The 22,099-nt window shown below is 41.4% G+C and overlaps 1 protein-coding gene across 13 annotated transcripts in view; it reads left to right on the forward strand.

The window, feature by feature from the left end:
- ZNF827 (zinc finger protein 827) overlaps positions 1-22,099 on the forward strand; it is a 174,621-nt gene that overhangs the window by 16,201 nt on the left and 136,321 nt on the right. For 12 of the 13 annotated variants that reach the window (XR_004182667.1, XM_017959093.3, XM_021938833.2 and 9 more), the window contains exon 2: positions 19,884-20,933. Coding sequence is in view for 12 of the 13 variants with exons in the window: in XM_017959093.3 (XP_017814582.1) it covers positions 19,884-20,933 (1,050 nt within the window). In the remaining variant the exon portion in view is untranslated. Of the gene's footprint in view, positions 1-19,883; positions 20,934-22,099 lie in introns of those variants that run through there. The other variant, XM_017959095.3, reaches the window with a different exon arrangement.

Below are 22,099 nucleotides of genomic sequence, written 5' to 3' on the forward strand. Positions count from 1 at the left end.
CAGTTTTTCCTTGAAGTATCAGTCTTACTTTTCATTTCCAATGAAGAGTCTGCCAAATACCCATACTTGAATGACCATAGTCAGTTATCCTTTCAATTAAAAGTGATGTTCAAGGAAAAATTGGCTGGTTCAGCTCTTAACTCAGTCACACATGTCCTTTTCCTTGAGACAGCAACCGTACTTTGCTGATTACATGTGTTATTAAAAAGATATTACTCAAGGGTCAGTCTTCAATGAAAATAATTTTTACTGCTTCATCAAAGACATTCTTAAGTGAAACTGGCAGGGCTTTTCTCCTTGTTTTGTTTTTGTGTTTGTGTGTTAGTTTTCTAAATATGTGCAACAGTGAAGAATGAAATCATTACTAGTATGGTTCATTGCTACTGCTGTGATTCGATTCGAACTAAGGTCCTAATAGTTTTACCCGTCATTGCTTTTGTATCATCATTACAGATGTCAACGGAGTAATAAGGGCAAATGATAGCTTAGTAGTATTATGAGAACAGTTTTGATCTTGAGGATGCCTGAAAGGGTCTCAGAGACACATAGGGGTCCACACACCACACTTTGAGAACCACTACTCTAAGGTGTCTACATAGTAATGGAAATGCCACATGTGCTTCTTTGGCTTTACTAGGTAATGCTATAATGTAGCATTTTGAAATTTTTCCCCAAAGACCCCAAAAGGCAAAGAATCCTGAAGATGGGGAACCCTAAACTCACAAGGGTTCTCATAGCTTCTGTGAGATTTCCTTGATGTATCTTTGAATTATCTTAAAATATGCATTATGCTGTATATCTGTTGGTTTAGACTAAAAGTAATGTTTTCAGTAACTCATCAGTCAAATTTGCCTTTGTTTCTTGTAAATGTGTATGTAACAGTTTTGGTCTGTGAAGATGCTCCATATTTATCTTGGTACCTGTATGATTTCCTCCTGTTGGAGGAGAACTCCAGTGAGTGCCTTGGTCCAGCATGATTTATCTTGGAGACTACATGGTAGCAAAGAAGAGATGACTTCAGACTTCCAGTCTTGGGGAACTAGGAGGACTTCTGGTCTTCATGTCTTCCTTTTCTGGGTTGCTGTCCTCACCGTACATGAACCCACTCATCTGAGACAGAAACCTGAGTGTAATCCAAACGCCACCCCCTCCTTTTCCTCCGCTCATTGAATTTCTTCCCCACCCAGTTTTGTTGATTCTACTTCCCAAATATCTCTAGAATAAAGCATACCCACCCCCTGCCTCTGCTTTGGTTTACACTCTTATTTTTTCTCAAAGAGAACTGAAATGGTTGCCAGCCGACCTCTTTTTTTTTTTTTTTGCCTGAGTCTCACCTCTCCCCTCCCCAAGCCCTGCCTCTGTAATCCAGTCTCCACACTGCCACCATGGCAGACTTTCTAAAACACTCATGTAATCCAGATAATCCTATTTAAGATATTTTAGGCATTTTCTAAAAGGATAAAGTTTGGACTTCTAGACTTTGCCAAGAAGCAAAATCTAGAAGATGCTTCGTCATCTGAGCCCCTTTCCTGTGCCATGTTGTATGCTCCTTGTTTCATTTGTACTGAACTATCTGTTCTGCAAATCGTACTTATACCTCCTTTCCTTGGCATATTCATTTCTGTTTCTGAAATATCTTCAACTCATTCATGTGCCTGATAACCTCCTACTTAGCCTCCAACACTCAGTTCTCTGAGAAGCCTTTCCTGCTTCCCCTCCTCCATTGTGCCACCTGCTGGGTAGAATTAGGCATCCCCTACCCCTAGCTACCCTGGTTCCCGTAGCTCTATTGTAATAACCTCCTGTGCATAGCATACTTTCTTACTTGTCGATGTTCTTACTGACTGAGCTTTTAAAGGGCATGGACTTTCTTATTCATTTTTGTACATTCTTGCAGATAACAGTAACTGATTATAGTAGGTGGTCAATAAATAGTGCTGAATAAATGAATGAAGGGAGAAGTAAAGAACTGGTCACAGAATCCAAGAAATAGGGGATGTTCTATTAATGTTGTTGAATGAACAAATGAATGAAGTTAAGAAGGGGATCCCACAGAAGGTGTTTCATAAACACTGCTGAATGAATAAACAAAGAAGTTAAGACTGGGTCACAGAATCAAAGGGTTTTAGAGGTAGAAAGGACTTTGGAAACCATCTCCTGCTGTCTTCCTCTTTCAAAAATGAGAAAACGATTTGCCTAAATTGTCCCGGGCTGGGTACAGGAAGCGATGAACAGTGCCCTGGACATTCACGTGAATGTAGCCTGGAGATGACTGGAGGGAGTCACGTGGAGTCAAGTCTCCTCCCTTCCCGAGGAGACTTGCCCAGAAGAGCAGAGGCCGTGGCCTGTGCTGCAGGGGATACCACCGTCTAAATGCAAGAGAGAACTTTTGCGGTTGGAAGTCTGTGGCACATTCCAGACTGTGGAGTCTCCCCTCAGCTATTGGCTGTTGCTCTCTCTCTGTCCTCAAACTGTGCCAAGACTGTCAGATTTTCCTGATGACTGGGCATATTCTGCATCTGGATTCCATGGTCATAACAACCAGAAGTTTCCTGTCTTCTTTGGTTGGGGTGATTATGATATAGAGCTGGGTAACAATATCAACAGTTCTGAGGTAAGCCGTCCTCTTTAAAACATAATGTTTTCTCATCTGAGATATCTAGGTGCCTAGGAAAAAGGGAAAGCTATTATTCACTAAGTGTCAACTTAGGTGCTTTACTTATATAATGCTAATTTACCTTTACAATACCCCTGTACAATTGCAGATATTAGTATCTTATACTCTAAACAGGAGAAGGTGCTTGTAGACTTCAGGTGAGCCTAGTGCATAGCAGGGTATGATTCGAGTGGGAGTGTCTGATTCCAAAGCTTGTGCCCTTTCTATTTTGCCATGCTGTTTCATGCTGTATAAATAGATTTTTTGCTATACAAAACTTATTGTGGCCCTATTTCATCAATATTAGTGAATTGTTGGAGTTGAATATATTTTATTTACTTAAAAGGAGGAGAATCAATAGGTTTCTGGTTTAATGTTATTATCCATGCTTTGCAGTTTGCATGTACTTGGCCATCTCTGCAAGACCACCACGTATGGGAGAGAGAGCAGTATTATTACCCTACTTTATGGATGATGGATTTGAGTAATGGGGACAGAGCATTCTTCATATTTCTGGTTCATCACTGTATTCCTCATACCATGTCTGAGAGTTGGTGTATGGTAGGGTCTTCAGTTTTTGTTAAATAAACATCAGAAGTTATATAGCTGGTAAATTCTAAATTCAAAGTGGAACCAGGTCTCGGAGTCTCAGCTCAGTGGTCCTTCCTTTGCTAAAGCATTCTGCTTTTCCCAGTGCTGTAAGCAGAGAGATGCAGGAATGAGCTCTCCCTTTCATGAGTATGTGTGGGACATGGGAACCCTCTTGATTTGGCTATCCAGTGAATTTCCACAAATCTGAACAAGTATAGGTGGTTCCTTAGAATAAGATCTTTCTTGTTTTTGCCTCTCCTCTTTTAAATACGCAATATAGGATTTTTTTTTAAATTTTAATTTTTGAGACAGGGTCTTTCTCTTGTCACCCAAGCTGGAGTGCAGTGGTGTGATCACAGCTAACTGCAGCCTTCACTTATTGGTCTCGAGTGATCCTCCCACCTTAGCCTCCCAAGTAGCTGGTACTAGAGGCACATGCCACCAGCCCTGGGTAATTTTTAAACTTTTTGTGGAGATGGGAGTCTTGCTATGTTGTCCAGGCTGGTCTCAAACTCCTGGCCTCAAGTGATACCCCACCTCAGCCTCCCAAAGTGCTGGGATTATAGGTGTGAGACTCTGTGCCTGGCTCAATATAGGATTTTAAATCATTTCTATTTACCTGACACGTAGTCACCAATAAGATGATTGGATAATGATTGATGATCCAAAGTGGATTTATAGAGGATTCGCACCAGGAGAATCCCTGAGGTCATCTGAAATGGTGGCTTTCAAAACAAAACAAAATTGGTGGAACCCTTCCTTGTCTTTATGGAGAGCTCCACTATGTAGAAAAGATCAAAGCCAAAGCAGGGCTGAGCTGGCTGGGTATGTGCTGGGGTGAGAGTTGGGGGTGGGTCCATATAGCCCAGCCCTGCCCAAGAGCCCCAGGCTTCCTCTGTGTGTGGTTTGGAAACCACTGATCCATCCTAACCCCTCATTTTATAGATGAAGAAACTGAGGCACAAAGGTGCTCAATGACTTACACAAGTGGCTGGATTAAAAAGATGATGATGAAACTTGTTGCCATATATCAGCTTTTTTTTTTCTTTTTTTTTTTTGAGACTGGGTCTTACTTTTGTTGCCCAGGCTGGAGTGCAGTGGTGCAATCTTAGCTCACTGCTGTTTTAGAGCACCATTCCGCCTTTTTTAATAAAGAAAAAGTACCTGTTCTGTAGAGCAGAAGTCTGCAAACTGTAGTCTGTTTTTTTTTTTTTTTTTGCCTTCAGCTAAGAATAGTTTTTACGTTTTTAAAGGGTGATTTAAAACAACAGCAACAACATACAAGGATAGAGACCATATGTGCCCCACAAAGTATGAAGTCAAGATTTACTACTGGTGATATGAATATGGAAATTTTTCTTAAAAATTAGGTTTTCCCCAAGTAACTTCCAAACAAGCCTGATTAGTTGAGCAAATTTATTAGATTGGTGCAAAAGCAATTGATGTTTCTGCTATTAAAAGTAATGGCAAAACCGTAATTACTTTCTGCCCCAACCTAATATATCAAAAGCTTTTCAAACTTGTGTTTATCAACTAACTTCTTTAAATTACCCAATATATTTTCACTCTCCTTTTCAAATACCAGTTTTGGGTGGAGGATAAGCTGGTTAATGAAATTCTTATAATATGTGGGAATGTTGCAGCTACAGAACTACAGACAATTCTTAGGTGAAAAAGAAGTGTTTTTATTCAAATACAAAATTAGGGCACTTCACAGACAGAACCAGAGGAACTGATGTAGGAATAATGTAAGTGGTCACTCCCAGGAAATGACATATGAATGCCATTTTTTCTTTTTTTCTTTTTTTTTGGACCAGCTACCTTAGAGTTGAGCCTTATCCAAAGTAGCAGTAGAGCATGTTTCTGAACTTCAATCTTACCACTTGATGCATTTCCAAAGTGCTATGGTTTGAGTGTGTTCCCCAAAGTTCATGGATTTGAAACAATTGCCAATGCAACAGTGTTGAGAAGTGGGGCCTTTAAGAAGTAATCAAGAGGGACCTTAAGAGGCTGTGACTTCATAGCTGGATTAATATTATTATCATGGGAGTGGGTTTGTTACAAAAACCAGTTTGGCCCTCTCTTGCTCTCTCTGTCTCCAAGTGATGCCTTCCATTATGTTATGATACAGCAAAAAGGCCCTCACAAGATGCAGCTCCTTGATCTTGGACTTCCCAGCCTCCAGAACTGTAAGCCCAATACATTTCTGTTCTTTATAAATTACCCGGTCTTGGGTGTTTTGTTATAGCAACACAAAATGGACTGAGACAGAAAATTGGTACTAAAAAGTGGGGCTGTTGCTATAACAAATACTTGAAAATGTGGAAGTAGCTCTGGAACTAGGTAATGGATAGAGACTAGAAGAATTTGGAGGAGCCGGTTAGAAAAAGCCTATATTGCTATAAATAGAGCATTAAGGGCAATTCTGCTGAGGTCTCAGAAGAAGAGAGCTAGTGGTAAACTAAGAAACTTCTCAGATTAATTAAGGGGCTGTGATCGGAATGTTGGTAGAAATATGGACAGTAAAGGCCATTCTGATGGGATCTCAGATAGAAAAGAGGAACTATTGGAAACAAGTAAAGGCCATCCTTGTTATGATGTGGCAAAGAACTTGGCCGAATTGTGTCCATACCGTCGGGCTTTTAGGAAGGCAGAATGTAAGAGCCATCAACTAGGGTATCTCTTGAGAGAAATTTCTAAGCAAAATGTTGAAGGAGCTACATGGCTTCTATTAACTTCATACAGTAAAATGAGAGAAGAGAGAAATGATTTAATGATGGAATTTATAATTCAAAGGGAAACAGAAATGAGGAATTTGAAGGATTCTCAGTCTGGCCATGTAGCAGAGAATGAAAGAACATTTTCAGGAGAGGAAACCATGGGTGTGGCCGAGCAACTGATTGATTGATAACGAGATTAACATGGATAGAAGGAAACCAAAGGATGATGAGAGAATGACCCCAAAGGTACTTTGGAGATCAGCAGTGCTCCCTTTCCATCACAGGCCCAGAGTGCCAAGGCCTGGGGAAAGGAAATGTCAAAAGAGAGGCCTCGGGTGCCCTTGGGACACTGGGGTTGCTGCCTAGGGCTGCTGTAAGTCTTTGCTCTCTGCATTCTAGTACTGATCATGCTCCCAGGTCACCCCAGGTGTCACAGCTTTCGAAGGTGGAAGCAGCAAATCTTGGCTATGTCCATGTGGTAGAAGTGTGCAGGTGCTCAGAATTCAAGAGCTGTGGGCATATGGCTTCCTCCATCTAGATTTCACAACTGCCTAGGGGCCCAGGCAGAGACTTTCTGCAGGAACAGAGCTTGCAGGGAGCCCCCAACTAGGGCAATTCCTAGTAGAGCTGTAGAAGTAGGGGAGCATGCAGCTCCAGGCTGGGAAAGCTGCAGGCACAAGACCAACCCTTGAGAGCTACTGGATGAACTGAACCCAGCAAAGCCATGGGGTGGGGCTACCTGAGGCATTGGTGGCCCAACCCCCACCCCAGTGTACAGGGGATTGGGGACATGGAGTCAAAGGAGATTATTCTGATATCTTAAGATTTAATATTGTTTTCCCTGTTGGGTTTTGGACTTACTCAGGACCGGTTACCCCATTCTCTTGCTTATTTCTCCCTTTGGAATCAGAATGTCTATTCTATGCCTATCCCACCATTGTATTTTGGAAGTAGATAACTTGTTTAATTTTATAGGCTTACAGCTGGAGGGAAATTTGTCTCAGGATGAATTGTACCTTGAGTCTTACCCATATCTAATTTAGATTAGACTCTGGACTTTTGGATTTTTGAGTTGATGATGAAAGAAGTTAAGACTTTGGGGCTATTGGGATGGAATGAATATATTTTGCATGTGAGAAGGACATGAATTTTTGGAGCCAAGGGTGGAATGCTGTGGTTTGAATGTGTCCCCCAGAATTTATATGTTGGAAACTCAATCCTCAATGCAACAGTGTTGAGAGGTGGAACCTTTAAGAGGTGATTACGTCAGGAGAGCTCTGCCCTATGAATGGATTAATATCCTTATCTCGAGAGTGTGTTGGTTATTGGGAGAGGGATTTTTTTTTCTTTTTTTTTTTGGAGACAAAGGTTCACTCTTGTTGCCTGGGCTGGAGTGCAATGGCACGATCTCGGCTCATGGCAACCTCTGCCTCCCAGGTTCAAGTGATTCTCCTGCCTCAGCCTCCCGAATAGCTGGAATTATAGGCATACGCCATCACGCCCAACTAATTTTGTATTTTTAGTAGACACAGGGTTTCTCCATGTTGGTCAGGCTGGTCTTGAACTCCCAACCTCAGGTGATCTGCCTGCCTCAGTTTCCCAAAGTGCTGGGATTACAGGTGTGAGCCACTGAGCCCGGCCAAGAGAATGAGTTTTTATAAAAGTGAATTTGGTCATCTCTTGCTCTCGCTCTCTCTTAGCACAGGGTGCTTTCTGTTGTCATGATGCAGCAAGAAGACCCACACTACGTGTGGCCCCGAGGGCTGCAGAACCGTGAGGTAGTAAATTTCTGTTCCTTATAAATTACCCAGTCTTAAGTATTCTGTTTTAGCAACATGAAATCAACTAAGACAAGAAGCATCTGAGTGTTGTTGGGGATGGAATGAATGGCTCCTCTGGAGCATCACTGCTGGTGACAAAGTCCTAGAAAACAGTGCTGGGTTTCTTTTAGGTGAAAGATCTAGAAAAGCCCTCTTAGTGAAAACCCCAAGGGCATGCCTGAGGAATGCCCAAGAATAAAGGAAGGTACCTTCAGGATTCTTCAAAGAGAATTAAATGGATAAAACCACTGGACTTGAGTTGTTAAGAGAATGTTAATTTAGCTGTGGGGTATCCTGGCCCTTGGAATTACCTTAGCTTCTTGGTTGATTGCCATTTTTGTTAATTTTTGTTGTTTTTTTGCTCTCTATTGTTGACTTCTGTGTGTACCAGAAGGTGGGCAGGGAAAATAAAAGGAGATAAGGAATAAGAATACATTTGACCACTCGATAGCAGCCCTGGCATAAAGCCTAGTAGGAGTAAAGGTTAAAACGCTTGGCCTAAATCAGTGTTTAAAGTTAACTTTGAGTTAGGGCTGTCCTTGAAATGGATTGTCCTTTGCTCTCATGGATTCTTGTGCATAACTGGTAAAAAATGTTATAATACAATCGATTGCACCAATATTGTTTTGTGTTGGCGGGTTGCAGGGGACATGTTAGGGGAAGCTGCCTCCTTGAAGCTTTTGTTTTGTACGTATTTAAGCACTAAATAAAAGCTATTTTGTCCCTTCTCCCTTGCTAAGTCTCTTTTCTCCCACGGCCCTTTTCTTTCTGGATATATGTATATTTTTTAGTAAATAAAGGACTTACTGTGTGAAGTTTTTCTTTGGCAGACAGAATGATGATGACTATAATATGTTTCATTACAAGGTACATGATGCCAGTGCTCTTGGTGTATGTGTGTGTGTGTGTGTGTACAAAGAAATGTATCATTTTATGTATAAGCTAAGATTTTGATAAGTAGCCATTCATTTATCCATAGAATGCTATTTCTTAGACTGTAGAGTGCATTGTTATATGGTTAGGGCTGTTGGGGGAGTTCATTTTTGGTAAAGATCTGGTAAAGACTTCCTAGTGATTTCAGTAGTTTGCTAATTTATTACTGATCTTCTGACAAGTACTGGTAATGTTAAAATGAAAACATTTATACAAAAAGAAACAAAAGTCAAGGAAGCAGATAATCAACTGATTTATCAGCCTTAGACAATTTTTCTGAAAACGATGTGGTAGCCATGGTAAATTTACTTCTGATTGCTTGAGGGGACAGATTCTATGTGCCTTTTGTAATATAGAGGTGTATGAAAGGGTGAGGGAGCAAGTAATCAGTCCGTGGACTAACCAGTCCCATTTTGGTCTTTAGACTGGCCTTTTGGCGAGTAAATTCACGCTATCTTTTCAACAAAAGAAAAGATTTTCTTGTTAATTTGCTGAAACGTGAGTAAGGATGTAAGGATGTAAGGATGAGTATTTTTTTTCTTTGGATATCTCTAAGTAGCCCTAGTAAGAGAAGGCCTCTTTTGGTAATGCCTTTTTTTTTTCTTTTTTGAGACAGGGTCTCACTCTGTTGCCCAGGCTGGAATGCAGTGGTGCAGTCATGATTCACTGCAACCTCTGCTTCTCGAGCTCAAGTTATCCTTCTGCTTCAGCCTCCCGAATAGCTGGGACCATAGGCATGCGCCACCACACCTGGCTAATTTTTGTATTTTTGGTAGAGATGCAGTTTCGCCATATTACCCAGGCTGGTCTTGAACTCCTGAGCTCAAGTGATCCTTAAGCCTTGATCTCCAAAAGTGCTGGGATTATAGGTGTGAGCCACCATGCTTGGCCTATTGTTTTTAAACCTTTCATTTGAAAGAAATTTGACTAAAATTGAGAGATAAGCAAAAATAACTTATTAGTCCACTCATAGTCCTTCCAGCCTCATAGGACTTAACACTGATCAGCAGTGTGGTCAGTTTTATGTAATAATACCCAGCTTATTACAAAAACTACATTACAAACTGAGGCTATAGTTGAGAATCCAGAGGTGAACAAATCCAGGAAAAATGCCTTAGGCCTTCATCCAAATATACTTATATTAGTTTTCTTGGGTTGCTGTAACAAAATATCACAAACCAGTGCTTAAACTACAGAAATTTATTGTCTCACAATTCTGGAGGCTAAAAGTCTGAGCTCAAGGTGTCCACAAGGCCACACTCCCCGTGAAGGTGGTAGGGAAGGGTCTGTTCCAGGCCTCTCGCCCAGCTTCTGGTAGTTTCTAGGCTTGTGACAGCATAACTCATCTCATGGTGTTCTTCCGGTGTGCATGTGTGTCTGCATCCAAATTTCCCCCTTTTATAAGGACACCAGTCATACTGGATTTGAGTCCACCCCAATGACCTCATCTTCACTTGATTATCTGCAGAAACCTATTTCCAAATAAGGTCACAGTCACATGTACTGGGGGTTAGAACTTCAATATCTTTCGAGGGAACACAATTCAACCCATGAAACTAGGTATTCATTCCACGTTTGTACACAGTTTTAATAAGCCTGGTGATTTTTATCTCAGTTTATGCATACAAAGAGTTCTAAGTATAGGAGAAAGGGTCTCTGCTGAGGGTATAATGGAGAACAAAAGTATTCAAAAAGACTATTAAAGTAGGAATAAGAACTTAAAATACATTGTTGCTTTGGGCCATTCAATGGAGGGACAAACTGCTGAAAAATTCCAGTAGCTCCTGAAACACACTTATGTATAACAAACATAACAGCATCAACATATTATGTTTAAGTGTGTATGCACTTTTAAATCCCATCAAAATAAAATTTTAAAAATATTGAGTACTTGATGGTACTTTGGTAATTTTTGGTTACCTGAAAAATTATTTTTTTGTCAAGCTCCTCATATTGTCAGATGTTCTGAATATTTGGGTTTCAACTTGGCTTTGTCACTCAGTAAGCATGCATGTTGTGTAAGCTATTAACTTTTTGGAACTTTGGTTTTCTGGTCTGTAAAATGAAGAGTTTGGTTTTCCATATAAAATCATTGTAAGAATGAAATTTGCTGATAAGTATGAAAACGTCTCTCATAGCTCCAGATGTGTTTTCATGATTGTTCATTCATTCAACAAATGTTTATTGGGAGCCTACTGTATGCAGGGGCTTGTTCTAGAATTCATTTATTCACTTAATGCTGATTAAAAAGTACTATGATTTGGTAATATTGGGACATCTGAGCTCAAGCACTGCCTATGTTTGGAAATCATCTAGGGGACCTTGGGCAAATCTCCGGCCTTCTCTAGGCCTCTAACTAGAGACTAGCCATATAGACTAGATTTCCAAGGCTTTTCTATCTGTAAAATAATTCATATAACAAAATTCAAGTATAATGAATAGTTTTTGATATCTTACAGATTAATTGTATTATACTAGCAAGTTACTTTATCCTCTGTGCCTCTGCTTTTGTCTTTGAAAGTGGGGTTAATAGGTCTAGTACAGTTTTCTGGTTAGTAATAGCAGTAATAATGATAGTCATCCATTACTGAGCTCTTGGCATTGTGCTAGATATTTTTATACATTCTTGCTTCTACAAACAGGGTACATGTTTCTTCAAAGCAGGTGGGTACCTGGAGAAACAGGCTGCTTTTCTTGATGGCACAGCTGTGTATGGAGTGGAATGCAGAAGTCACCTGAAATGTTAAACTAAAGCTCAAAGAAAGTTGGGGCTTTGAGGGGGCTGCAAATTTAATACCATGTTCCCCTGTAGTGCTGTTTTTTCTTGGCCATTGGGGAAACTGGTGGAAAAGTTTGCAAAACAGGCTTTTTCTCTGTTCCATGTTTGACTCACATGAGAAAAATAGCATTCTAATTTACAGTTTTGAAAATAGTTCTCATTTTCATCACTGACAGGTGTTACCTTTGTGATTGTTCAGCCTATTCTTCCATTTCATTTATGCATTGGACAAATAATAATTGAGTGCCTGCTCTGTGTTTGTACCATCCTAAATGCATTTTGAGGATGCAGCAGCAACCAAAACAAAGTCTTTTCTTGGAGCTTGTATTCTAAAAAACAGTGAGGTTTGAGGGCAGACCTGAGGAATTAGGGGAATTAGGCATGTGGCTATTGTGTGGGAAAAGGGATTTCAGGCAAAGGAAGAGCAATTGCAAAGGCCCTGAGGCAGGAGCTTAGTTTCCTAGTAGGGGAGAGTGTTAGGAGAGGAGGTCATAAGGAGACGGATTAGGATGCCTTGAGGTCCAGGTAAGAATTTTGTATTTTATTCTGAGAAACATGGGAAACCATTGTGGAGGTTTTGGGGATGGGAGTAATGAAATTTGACATACTATTTTTGAGAACTTACTTTGGCTGCTGGTTGAGAATAATGGGGCAAGGTTGGGAAGTGAGGAGACCAGTTGGAAGGCTACTGCCATAGTACAGGTGGGGGATGGCAGCACTGGGTACCAGGGTGGTAGTAGTGTTGGAAATGGTGCAAAGTGGCCAGATTTGGTACCTCTGTTGAAGGTAGAACCAACAGAATCCGAGAATGAATTGGATATGAGGTCTGAGAGAAAGAGAAGAGTCAAGGGAGGTGGCATGGTTTTGGGTCTAAGCAATTGGAAGGATGGAGGAGTTGCCATTCCTGCTGAGATGGGCAGCTAGAGAGAGGAGCACGGACAGTTCCTCGGCCATGGAAGGTCTGGCTAAGCACTTTGTATGAGAATACTGAAACTGACTTAGCTACTGTTTGGAACTCAGTCTGCAGAGGAGTGATGTGTTCATTTGTGTTACCTTTATTTTACTCACTGTCATTTAGAATAGTGATTTTAAAATGTTGCTGAGTGCCAAATGCTCGTCTTGACCCAGGAGCCCCTCACCCCTCAACCCTGCCCGCTCCCTGTGTGGACTCCTCTCCTCTCCAGACTTCCTCTCACTTCCTCATGCCTTTGCGGCACCTTTTCCCTAGCTGGACTGGTGACAGGAATCTGGTTGTCTTTTCCACCCTGGCAGTTTTAAATAACTAGCAGTTCTTACATTTTCTTCCTGGGCACGCTGACAGCGGTTGGGTGTCCTGGACATCCATATTTCGATAACTGTAATCTCCGAGTCTCTGTCCTGTGGAGCCGATTGTCCGCCATGCATTTACCTCAGACTGTGGACTTGGAGCCCTGAAGACTCGAGAGGTCTCTTAGTTTCAGGCAGACCTGGTGTGGGGGATGTGCTAAGGCTTTCAGGCTACAAAGGGACAATTTAAAACTTGGCAAGTAAAACCGGCCTAAATGCGGATGTGTTTTATGCTTAGCATCATAAAATTGGTACAGAACAGACTGATATGCGGCAGAAGAAACCTTTATTAAACATTATAGAGGTCATTGCTTTTGTCTTCCTGATACCTCTTCCCTCTCCTTTCTTCTGTGACCCACATTGAGCCCATTGTAGAACCCGCCCCCTGGCTTCAGTGATAGGCCCAGGGAGGGGAACATGACCTCCAGCAGGCCAATCAGAGGCGGAAAGACCTTTCTCTAGTGGGAAGTCATTGAGAGTGAAAACCCAGAACCGGTTGCAGCCAGGTTTTCAGCCTCCTGGGAAAAGTGGCCTGAGAGGAAGAGACTAGAGGCGAATGAGAGAGAGCCCTGATGGTGCTTTCGACATCCTATCTGATGCTGGCTCCATTGTGCCCCTTTTATTGTTTGGTACAGGAACTGAGAAAATTCCCTTATTGCTTCATGCGTTCCTGCTGGTTTTCTGTCATTTACAACCACAGGAGCCCAGCTACCCCTACTATGAGCAGGGCATCGAGAAGGAACACAAAAATGACTAACTCATAGCCCTGCCTCCAGGTATTTATAATGTAATAGTTTGATTTCAAAACTGGTGACTATGGTAAAATAGTTGGTAAGGTCTACTTTTGACAAATCAATAGATAGTATATTTTTAAAATGTGAAGATAGTGTATTTTATAAAAATATACAATTTTTTCATTGGGTTAATTTATCCAACATATATCACTTGAATATTAGCTTTCTCCATGACTGGCATATTTCCTTTCTGATAATTTGCTGAGGAACAAGGCTGCTTGTAAATGAATTTCTGTCTACCAGAAAAATCACCCTCATCCTTTGAGGTCCATTTCCAAAGCCACCTCAACCGCTGGAGTTAATTATTCCCTCTTTTGTGCTTACACAACCCTTGCGGCTTCTGTATGGTGGCACCAGTCATTATGCTTTGAATGCTCGCGAAACCCTCACTCTTCTGTTGATTAGAAACGTTTATGCCAGAGACTGCTGTGTCTCTGAGTTTCCCTTTGTGGGGAACAGTTCCCTGAACATAGTAGGTGCTCAGTAAATACTTGTTGAATTAAGTCATTTGGTAGCACTGGTTTTGCTAATAACTTTTGCATTAAACTTTACAAACTACTTTTATGTAAAACTGCATGTAAAAGTTGGTTGCATGATTTGCAGCACTTATTATAACTGATAATGCTAATGGAAATGTATGATCTTAAAAGGCATAGATATTTAGCTATAGAGGTGTATTAGTAGGAAGGGGAAAACTTACAAGATTTTTACAAGAAAATAAACCAGAAGGTTGGTTGGTAGGTACCAGGTGAACATATCTGTGGTCACAAGAAGAGAGTGTTGGAGACACTGATTGTTAGAGAGTTGACCGTGAGAAAGCATCTCTCCAATCCTATGCCAGCTGAGTCCTAAGAATTTAAGTCCTGTTCTCATTAAAACCTGCTGGCTAGATTCATATGGACTGACTGGTGGTACTAGTTTGTGAGTAGATTTAGAAATGGAACTTTTAGGCTTCCTTCTCCACTTGCTTCAACCAAAAAGCATGAAAATTAATAGGTGTCTCTTTGTTATATATTTTTTTCACTCTGCACTCACAATCTTTCTGAACGAGGATGCTCTGAGATGTATATTGGTCCAATTAAATGCATCTGATTAAAACTGTCAAACCAAAAAGGAAGTGAGTTGAAAAGACATTCTCTACCAAGAATGCAGCAAGAGTTGTAGATATCAAGTTACTGAGTTGCTGCTTGAGAACTGAATTATAAATAAATGTGTTAGGTAGTGGAATTTTGTTTTGTTTTCCCCAAAGGAGAAATATTCGCCACATGGAAACAAAATTTATTCAGCATATTTTCATTCTGTAATTGCACCATTGCTATTCTTAATTCTTTGTGTTTCTGATTTAAAGGGAAAACACACACAAAAACAGACTGTTGTGTAAAATTGACAAGAATGAGTGTGAACCTGACAGTCAGAGACAGAGGTTGTTGTAAAATTAGCAATGGAAATAGCTTTCTTCTCTGGAGGTTAAAAATAATGTATTTACAAGGAAGTTATTTACATTGGCCATTTAGAGGCTTCCCCGGGAAGCCTTGGTTAAGAAAGCTGTGAAATCCACAGTCAGTGTACGGCAGGAAGCACTTCCAGGACCCTGGCTTGTGTGGTACTGTTCCGTGATTCCATGTAAAGAGTCCGTGCTGGTTGGCAGACTGGAAAATGGAGGTGTCTTGCTGCCTGAGACTTCTCAGATTGTGAAAGAGAGGCAGAAAAGTCAAGGTTTGCATGTTCTGAAGTTTGTTGTGTCCAGCAAATTCATCCTCTAGATTTCAGGAATGCTTTGTTTTGAGCTCCACAATGAGAGCACTTTTTCTCAGGATGTAGTGTGAAAGGAAATTCCAGGCTAGGAAAGGTGCAGGTTGTCCTACAGACTCTGCAGGAGAGCTTACCATGGCTGGACCACTGCAGCGTTCAAGAACTCCTTGATGAGATTGGACATGAAAATAGAGGAGCCCAGCAGGCAAAAAAGAAAAAAAAAAAAGTGGGAGAAAATCCTTGCTGTTTTGTGAACACAGACATATATTTGTTTGAACTTCTTATGATTTTTCCCCACCCTCTGCACATCCTCATTTTCTTGCATTCATTTCTCCCAAATCTCCCCCCACCATTTATTTGACCTCAGGTATTGCCAGAATAATTTCAGGTATGTTTCTCCTCAAGTTTCTGCTCTTTCTCTTTCTATGCCATGCATTAAAATTATATGGTAGCTTATTTCTTGAATAACCTCAATTTCAGTAGCAGCATCTTCAATAAAGTGATTAATAGAGTATTATGAATTTAAGAAATACTCTTTATGCATCCAAGTTTTCTTGCAGTCCAGAGGTATGTGTATCTCAGTGAACAAGTCTGCAAACAATAGAGGGATGGATGGTTGAGAAATTATCTAGGCATTTGAGGAGCCATAAACAGTTCTGTTTAAGAAATACTTTATTTAGGCTGGGCGTGGTGGCTCACGCCTGTAATCCCAGCACTTTGGGAGGCCAAGGTGGGCAGATCACGAGGTCAGGAGATCGAGACCATCCTGGCTAACATGGTGAAACCTCATCTCTACTAAAAATACAAAAAAAAAAAAAAAATAGCCAGATGTGGTGGCGGGCGCCTGTAGTCCCAGCTACTGAGGAGGCTGAGGCAGGAGAATGGTGTGGACCCAGGAGGTGGAGCTTGCAGTGAGCTGAGATTGTCCCACTGCACTCCAACCTGGGCGACAGAGTGAGACACTGTCTCAAAAAAAAAAAAAAAAAGAAATACTTTGTTTATTCACTTGTTTGTTTTGAGTTTGTGTTTTGTCAAGATTAGGAAAGTTGCTTTAAATGTAAATATTAGCTGTTGTATCTTTCAAGAATGTTCGGACATCTTTATCACTGCTTGGTAGGATTAGAGCCTGAGTTGACTGTTTCTTTAGCCTTTGGCACACTTACCTCTTTGCACACTCACCTGTTTCAGCACATTTGAAGGGGGAATATTCTTGCTCACTGAGGGTGTGGAGGGGGTTAGGAAATTAAGCTTTGCTTTTGGAACTTTGCCAGTAGATGTGCTAAATTCTTTAGGCATTTGAATCTCCTTTTGACCAACTGCAACAAAGAAGAGGCAGAATGGGAATGAAGAGATTAGAGTACAGGAATAATGGGTACTCACCTCTTAATGATTTATCTGAAGATAAAGAGTGAATACTGTCCTTATCTAAGAGAATCCCTTGCTGATTTCTGATTCAAGAGGCTGGCAGGAAGGACGGGGAATGGAAAGGGGGTGAGCAGCTGCTCAGAGCTCTCTAGAAGTCATCATTCAGAGGTTCTGTCTGCAGATTGTGCAGTGGAGCCTTGCAGAGAAGCACTGGGCCAGCTGAGAAATTTGGGGTTCTTGGTTTCTGCATTAGCTCTATGTGGTCGTGTGCCTTTGATTCAGCCAGTAACCTTTACTTAATGTATTTAATAGTCTGAGTAAAATGACAAGATTGGATGTGTGGTTGTAACTTCTTGTGGTTCTCAAAACCTAGATTTTATGTATTTTGTTAGGTGACCCTGCTGCATTAATTTGGAACCATTCTTGATTACCTTGAGCTACTCTAGTATGACACACATATGACCTAAAAGTATTTAAATTTGAAAAATGTATTTTCCCATTACTTCACTTAATGAGTGTACTTCATTTGATAGTAAAGATTAAAGAAAAGATTCTTTGAGCAGATATTCAACAAATTCTTACTGTAGGGATTTTTAAACTTTTGACTTACTATTTATAGGATACTTCCTATGTTATTCTACTGAAGGATGAGATGTTTAATCTGAAATCTAGAAAGGTGGTTTGCCAAAGAAACATAAAATTAGCCCTATTGTTGAAATTGATGTTGACTGCTTGGTGTTTGGTAAAAAGCATCTCTCCAAGAAGCCACTGGAGAAATGATGAGTTTAGGGTTGCCGCCAATTTCAAGAAAGATGAAAAATGTTGAAATCAAGTGGGAAGAAGGAAATGTGGCAGATCACAAAGAACCAGACTGTTTTTAACAGAGAAAATTCAATTTCATCTGCTTTTTTCCCAGCAAATTCCATTTGATATTTTACATTTTCTTGATAACTTAATAAAGAATCTCGGGAAGGAGTTGCAGAATTTTAGCTTCGTGAAAGAGAATTTGTCATTTGTGACATTTCTTCTCTAAATAGCATGGGAAGATCAATGTATTAGTGTGTAGTTCATGCATTACTAGTTCTAGTTATTTCTATTTCAAACAGAAACAGCATGTTATATGGCAAAACTTCATGCAAGGAGGGATTTTGGCTCAATCCCGACACATACATTGAACTCTACTAGGGACCAGACATTGTGCTAGGCACAGTGTGGAATATGTAGATAATAAAATACAATTCCTGCCTTCTAGGAGCACCACTTTAGAAGGAAGCCAACCGTAGACAGATAATTTAGAGTAATATAAAATCAATATAAACAAAATATGAGAATGTTGGCTCTGCAATAAAAATATGTACCTAATTGGGTCACTTCTCACCCCTTGCAGTCCTGAGCTGAGCCTTCATAATCCCCACCTGGGTTCTAGCCTCCTAGCTGGCCTCCTGGTGCTCATCCTTGTAGCTGGAGTCTGTTTTCCACACAGCAGCCAGAACAATGCTTTAACAACATAAGTCACGTCATAATACTCCCTTGCCACAAACCATCCAGTGGTCCCCAGTTTTGCCAAATTCGGAAGATGTATCTGCAGTTCACAACATCCTGTGGATCGGCGTGACTCCAATCCTGCACCACAGTGCGTGCGCACATGCACACACACACGTGCATACGCAGTCATACACATGCTTACACACACTCACTCATGGTATTGTCTGACCTCCTGTGTCACTGCTCTGACCTCACTCACTGCACTCCACGCACACTGGCTTCAGTGCTGCTCCATGGACGTGCCAGCCATGTTCCCACAGCAGGGCCTTCACAGTGACTCTCCGTCTGCATGGCCAGTTTCTCACTTCCTCCAAGTCTTTACTCAAATGTCACCACTTCTGTGAAGCTCCACCTTGACCACCTATTTAAAATTGCAGCTCTCTTCCCACCCATTACTCCCCATCCTCCATGTCCTGCCCTATGTGGTTTTCCATGGACTTATCACCCTCTGGCATGCTATGTTATTTACCCATTTATTAATTTTGTTTGACACTTGTCTTCCCCCACTGGAATGTAAGCTCCAAGAAGGCAAGATCTTAGTTTTGTTCATTCTGACTGAGAGTTCCAGGGAGAATTGTAAGGAAGAAACCTTTGAGCTGGGTGTCAAAGGGTAAGTAGAATTGGACAGTCAGCTTTTCTGGGGAAAGACATTTCAGATAGAAGGAATATCGTGAGAAAAGTGGCAGGGCTCGTGAATGCCCCTAGAATGGCAAGGAGCCTGCCTAACTGGTGCATGGGAGTGCTATGGGAGTGGTAGCGGTGGATCGATAAATAGAAAATAACGAAAAGAGACTCTTAGTGGAGGGAGAGAACACATTCCTAATCGCTGCCTGTAATAACATGGCAAGCATGATGATAACTGGAGTTGAGGACCCTAAAATAGGTAGCATGCATAACATGGGAGATACTGTCACAGTCAGAAGTCAGAAATGTGAGTAGTGTTTGCTAATGAAGTCTGATTTTATACAGTACTTGACTGTTTTCAAAACATGATCACATGCTTATTATGATTTAAGCTTCATAACAACTGATGGAGTGAGTTAAGCAGGTATTATTTACATTTTTGATAAGCTTTTTAAAAAATGAATTGCATCTTAGATTGGAGGAAGTGGATTCTCAAACCAGCTCAGTGACTCGCCTAGAGTCGTGGAGTTGGAAAGTAGGGAAGCGCTTTCCACTGTCTGTGTCTCATGGTCTGTGTCCCACTATGCCAGGCTGCCTCTCTCATTCTGTCACAGTGCTAAACATACTGTGCTGGTTTTTCACAAGGATATAGGCTTCTTTCCATTCCCTCCATTCCCTGAAAACAGCAGTTTCTTCATCCAATTACCTCTTTACCATATCTATTTTTCTTTTTCCTTCTTTTCCATTTCAGCTTATCTGGACTACTTGGGTACGTTTTTACCTTTGCCTGTTTGGCATTTTTTACTCTTTTCAGGCTTCTGCCAAGTCTGTCTGACATTCTGTTAAGGCTGTTGCCACCTTTCATTTGGTTCTTGGGTGGAAGGGAAGAGAAAGCATGTCATCAACTCCATTTGAATGTCTTGAGACTTACTTATTGTTCACTTTGGGAGTAAACCTGATCTTCTTAATTCTCCCCAGATGTTAGTAGGCAGGAAGAGGCGGAGGGAGAGCTCAGTGAAGGAGAACACTGGTATGGAAACTCTTCAGAGACTCCGTCAGAAGCATCCTTTGGGGAAGTCCAGGAGAACTATAAGTTGTCTCTGGAGGACCGGATCCAGGAGCAGTCCACGTCCCCCGACACCTCCTTGGGAAGCACCACTCCCAGCAGCCACACACTGGAGCTGGTGGCACTGGACGGTGAGGTCCTGCGAGACTCACTGCAGTGTCAAGATCACCTTTCCCCGGGAGTGTCTTCTTTGTGTGACGATGACCCAGGCTCCAACAAGCCCCTGAGCAGCAACTTGAGGCGGCTGCTGGAGGCTGGTTCCCTCAAACTCGATGCTGCAGCCACGGCCAATGGCAGAGTGGAGTCCCCCGTGAACGTTGGCTCGAACCTCTCCTTTTCCCCACCTTCCCACCACGCCCAGCAGCTCAGTGTTCTGGCCAGGAAGTTGGCCGAGAAGCAGGAACAGAATGACCAATACACTCCAAGTAACCGTTTTATATGGAATCAAGGTAAGTGGTTGCCAAACTCAACCACCACCTGCAGCTTGTCTCCGGATTCAGCCATCCTAAAACTGAAAGCTGCAGCCAATGCCGTTCTGCAGGACAAATCTCTCACCAGGACTGAGGAGACCATGCGATTTGAGTCCTTTTCCTCCCCTTTTAGCTCCCAGTCTGCCAGTTCTACCTTGGCCGCTTTGTCCAAGAAGGTCAGTGAGAGAAGTTTGACTCCCGGTCAGGAGCACCCTCCACCGGCCAGCTCCTTCCTTTCCCTGGCTTCTATGACTTCCTCAGCGGCCCTTCTGAAGGAGGTGGCAGCAAGGGCTGCGGGCAGTCTTCTGGCTGAGAAGTCATCGCTGCTGCCTGAGGACCCTCTACCGCCCCCGCCTTCAGAGAAGAAACCAGAAAAAGTCAGTCCACCACCTCCACCACCACCTCCACCACCTCCACCACCACCACCACAATCCCTGGAATTATTATTACTCCCAGTTCCTAAGGGAAGAGTTTCTAAACCCTCCAATTCAGGTATGGCATCTTTTCTTTCAATCATCGTGTAAGTCCTCCAGACTATAAACCATGGTGTCTTATTCATTGCCTTTTTCTGTTGGGTTCCCCATCTGATCTGAGGCAGGAATAGAAAGCAAGAGCACAACAAAAATACTTTAAGTAAGCAGCATAGTAGTCTTTCATGTACGTATTACACAAAGACTTCACAAATAGCTTCACTTTTGAAAGGTAATGAATAATCTTAGAGACACGCAGCATTCCCTCCCTTTCATACAAATGATTTTTTTTTTCTTTCTAAGTTCAGACTAGGTCCATACAAGATATATTTAATGGGAGAAGATCAAAGCATCTTTGTCATGGAGTGCATGGCATCACTGAACATAGGGGAAAAAAACCCACTGCTTTTGAAATAGTGGACAAGGGAGAGCCCACACTCCTGCTGCCTCCATCACAAATGGACTTTTGTACAATCAGGAACTACTCTGCCCTAATTTATCACAGCATATGCTTTTATGTTAGCATTTTTATTACTTTTTGTGGAATTTAAGCCCTTTTCACGTATCCTATTCTTCTAAAATTTCTTGTCCTATAAGAACTCTAAAAAAGATTGTCAATCAAACATAATCAACACATTTCCTGTGAATGCTTTATTTAATTCAAAGACAATCCAATTTTGAAGGAATATGCATGTGGAAAATTTGAATCCTAAGGTTTTTCTAGTGGAGGCAGTCTTTCCAAAGGAGAAATCGCTGTCATATAGGACCTTAGCATTCACAATTATTCATCTTTTTAGGGAGAAATTTAGTCACTTGAATTCTCACAGTGGAAACACTATTTCTTGTTCTGGTTTGCTTTAAAATTGTGTGCATGATAAATACACGCTCCTGGGGATGCATGTTGGGGTTTCAGATGTCTCTTAAGGATATCCTGCCAGACTGGAGCAGGAAGTAGGCTATGTGCATCCTCATTGGTACAAACATTGCCATTGTGTGTATCTAGCCAACTTTTGATTATTTTCAACAACAGTGATGAAGAGGGTTTGGAATGGCAAATAATTGACTGAATGATCATAGTTAACATCAATTTGATGCATTTATGACAACTTTCCATTTAAATGGCTGAGTGAGCTATATGCGCTAATTACAGTTACTTCAAAACTTGAGTCAACAGCAGAAGACAACGAG

The sequence above is a fragment of the Papio anubis genome, chromosome 3 (genome assembly GCF_008728515.1).
Source record: "Papio anubis isolate 15944 chromosome 3, Panubis1.0, whole genome shotgun sequence".
NCBI lineage: Eukaryota > Metazoa > Chordata > Mammalia > Primates > Cercopithecidae > Papio > Papio anubis.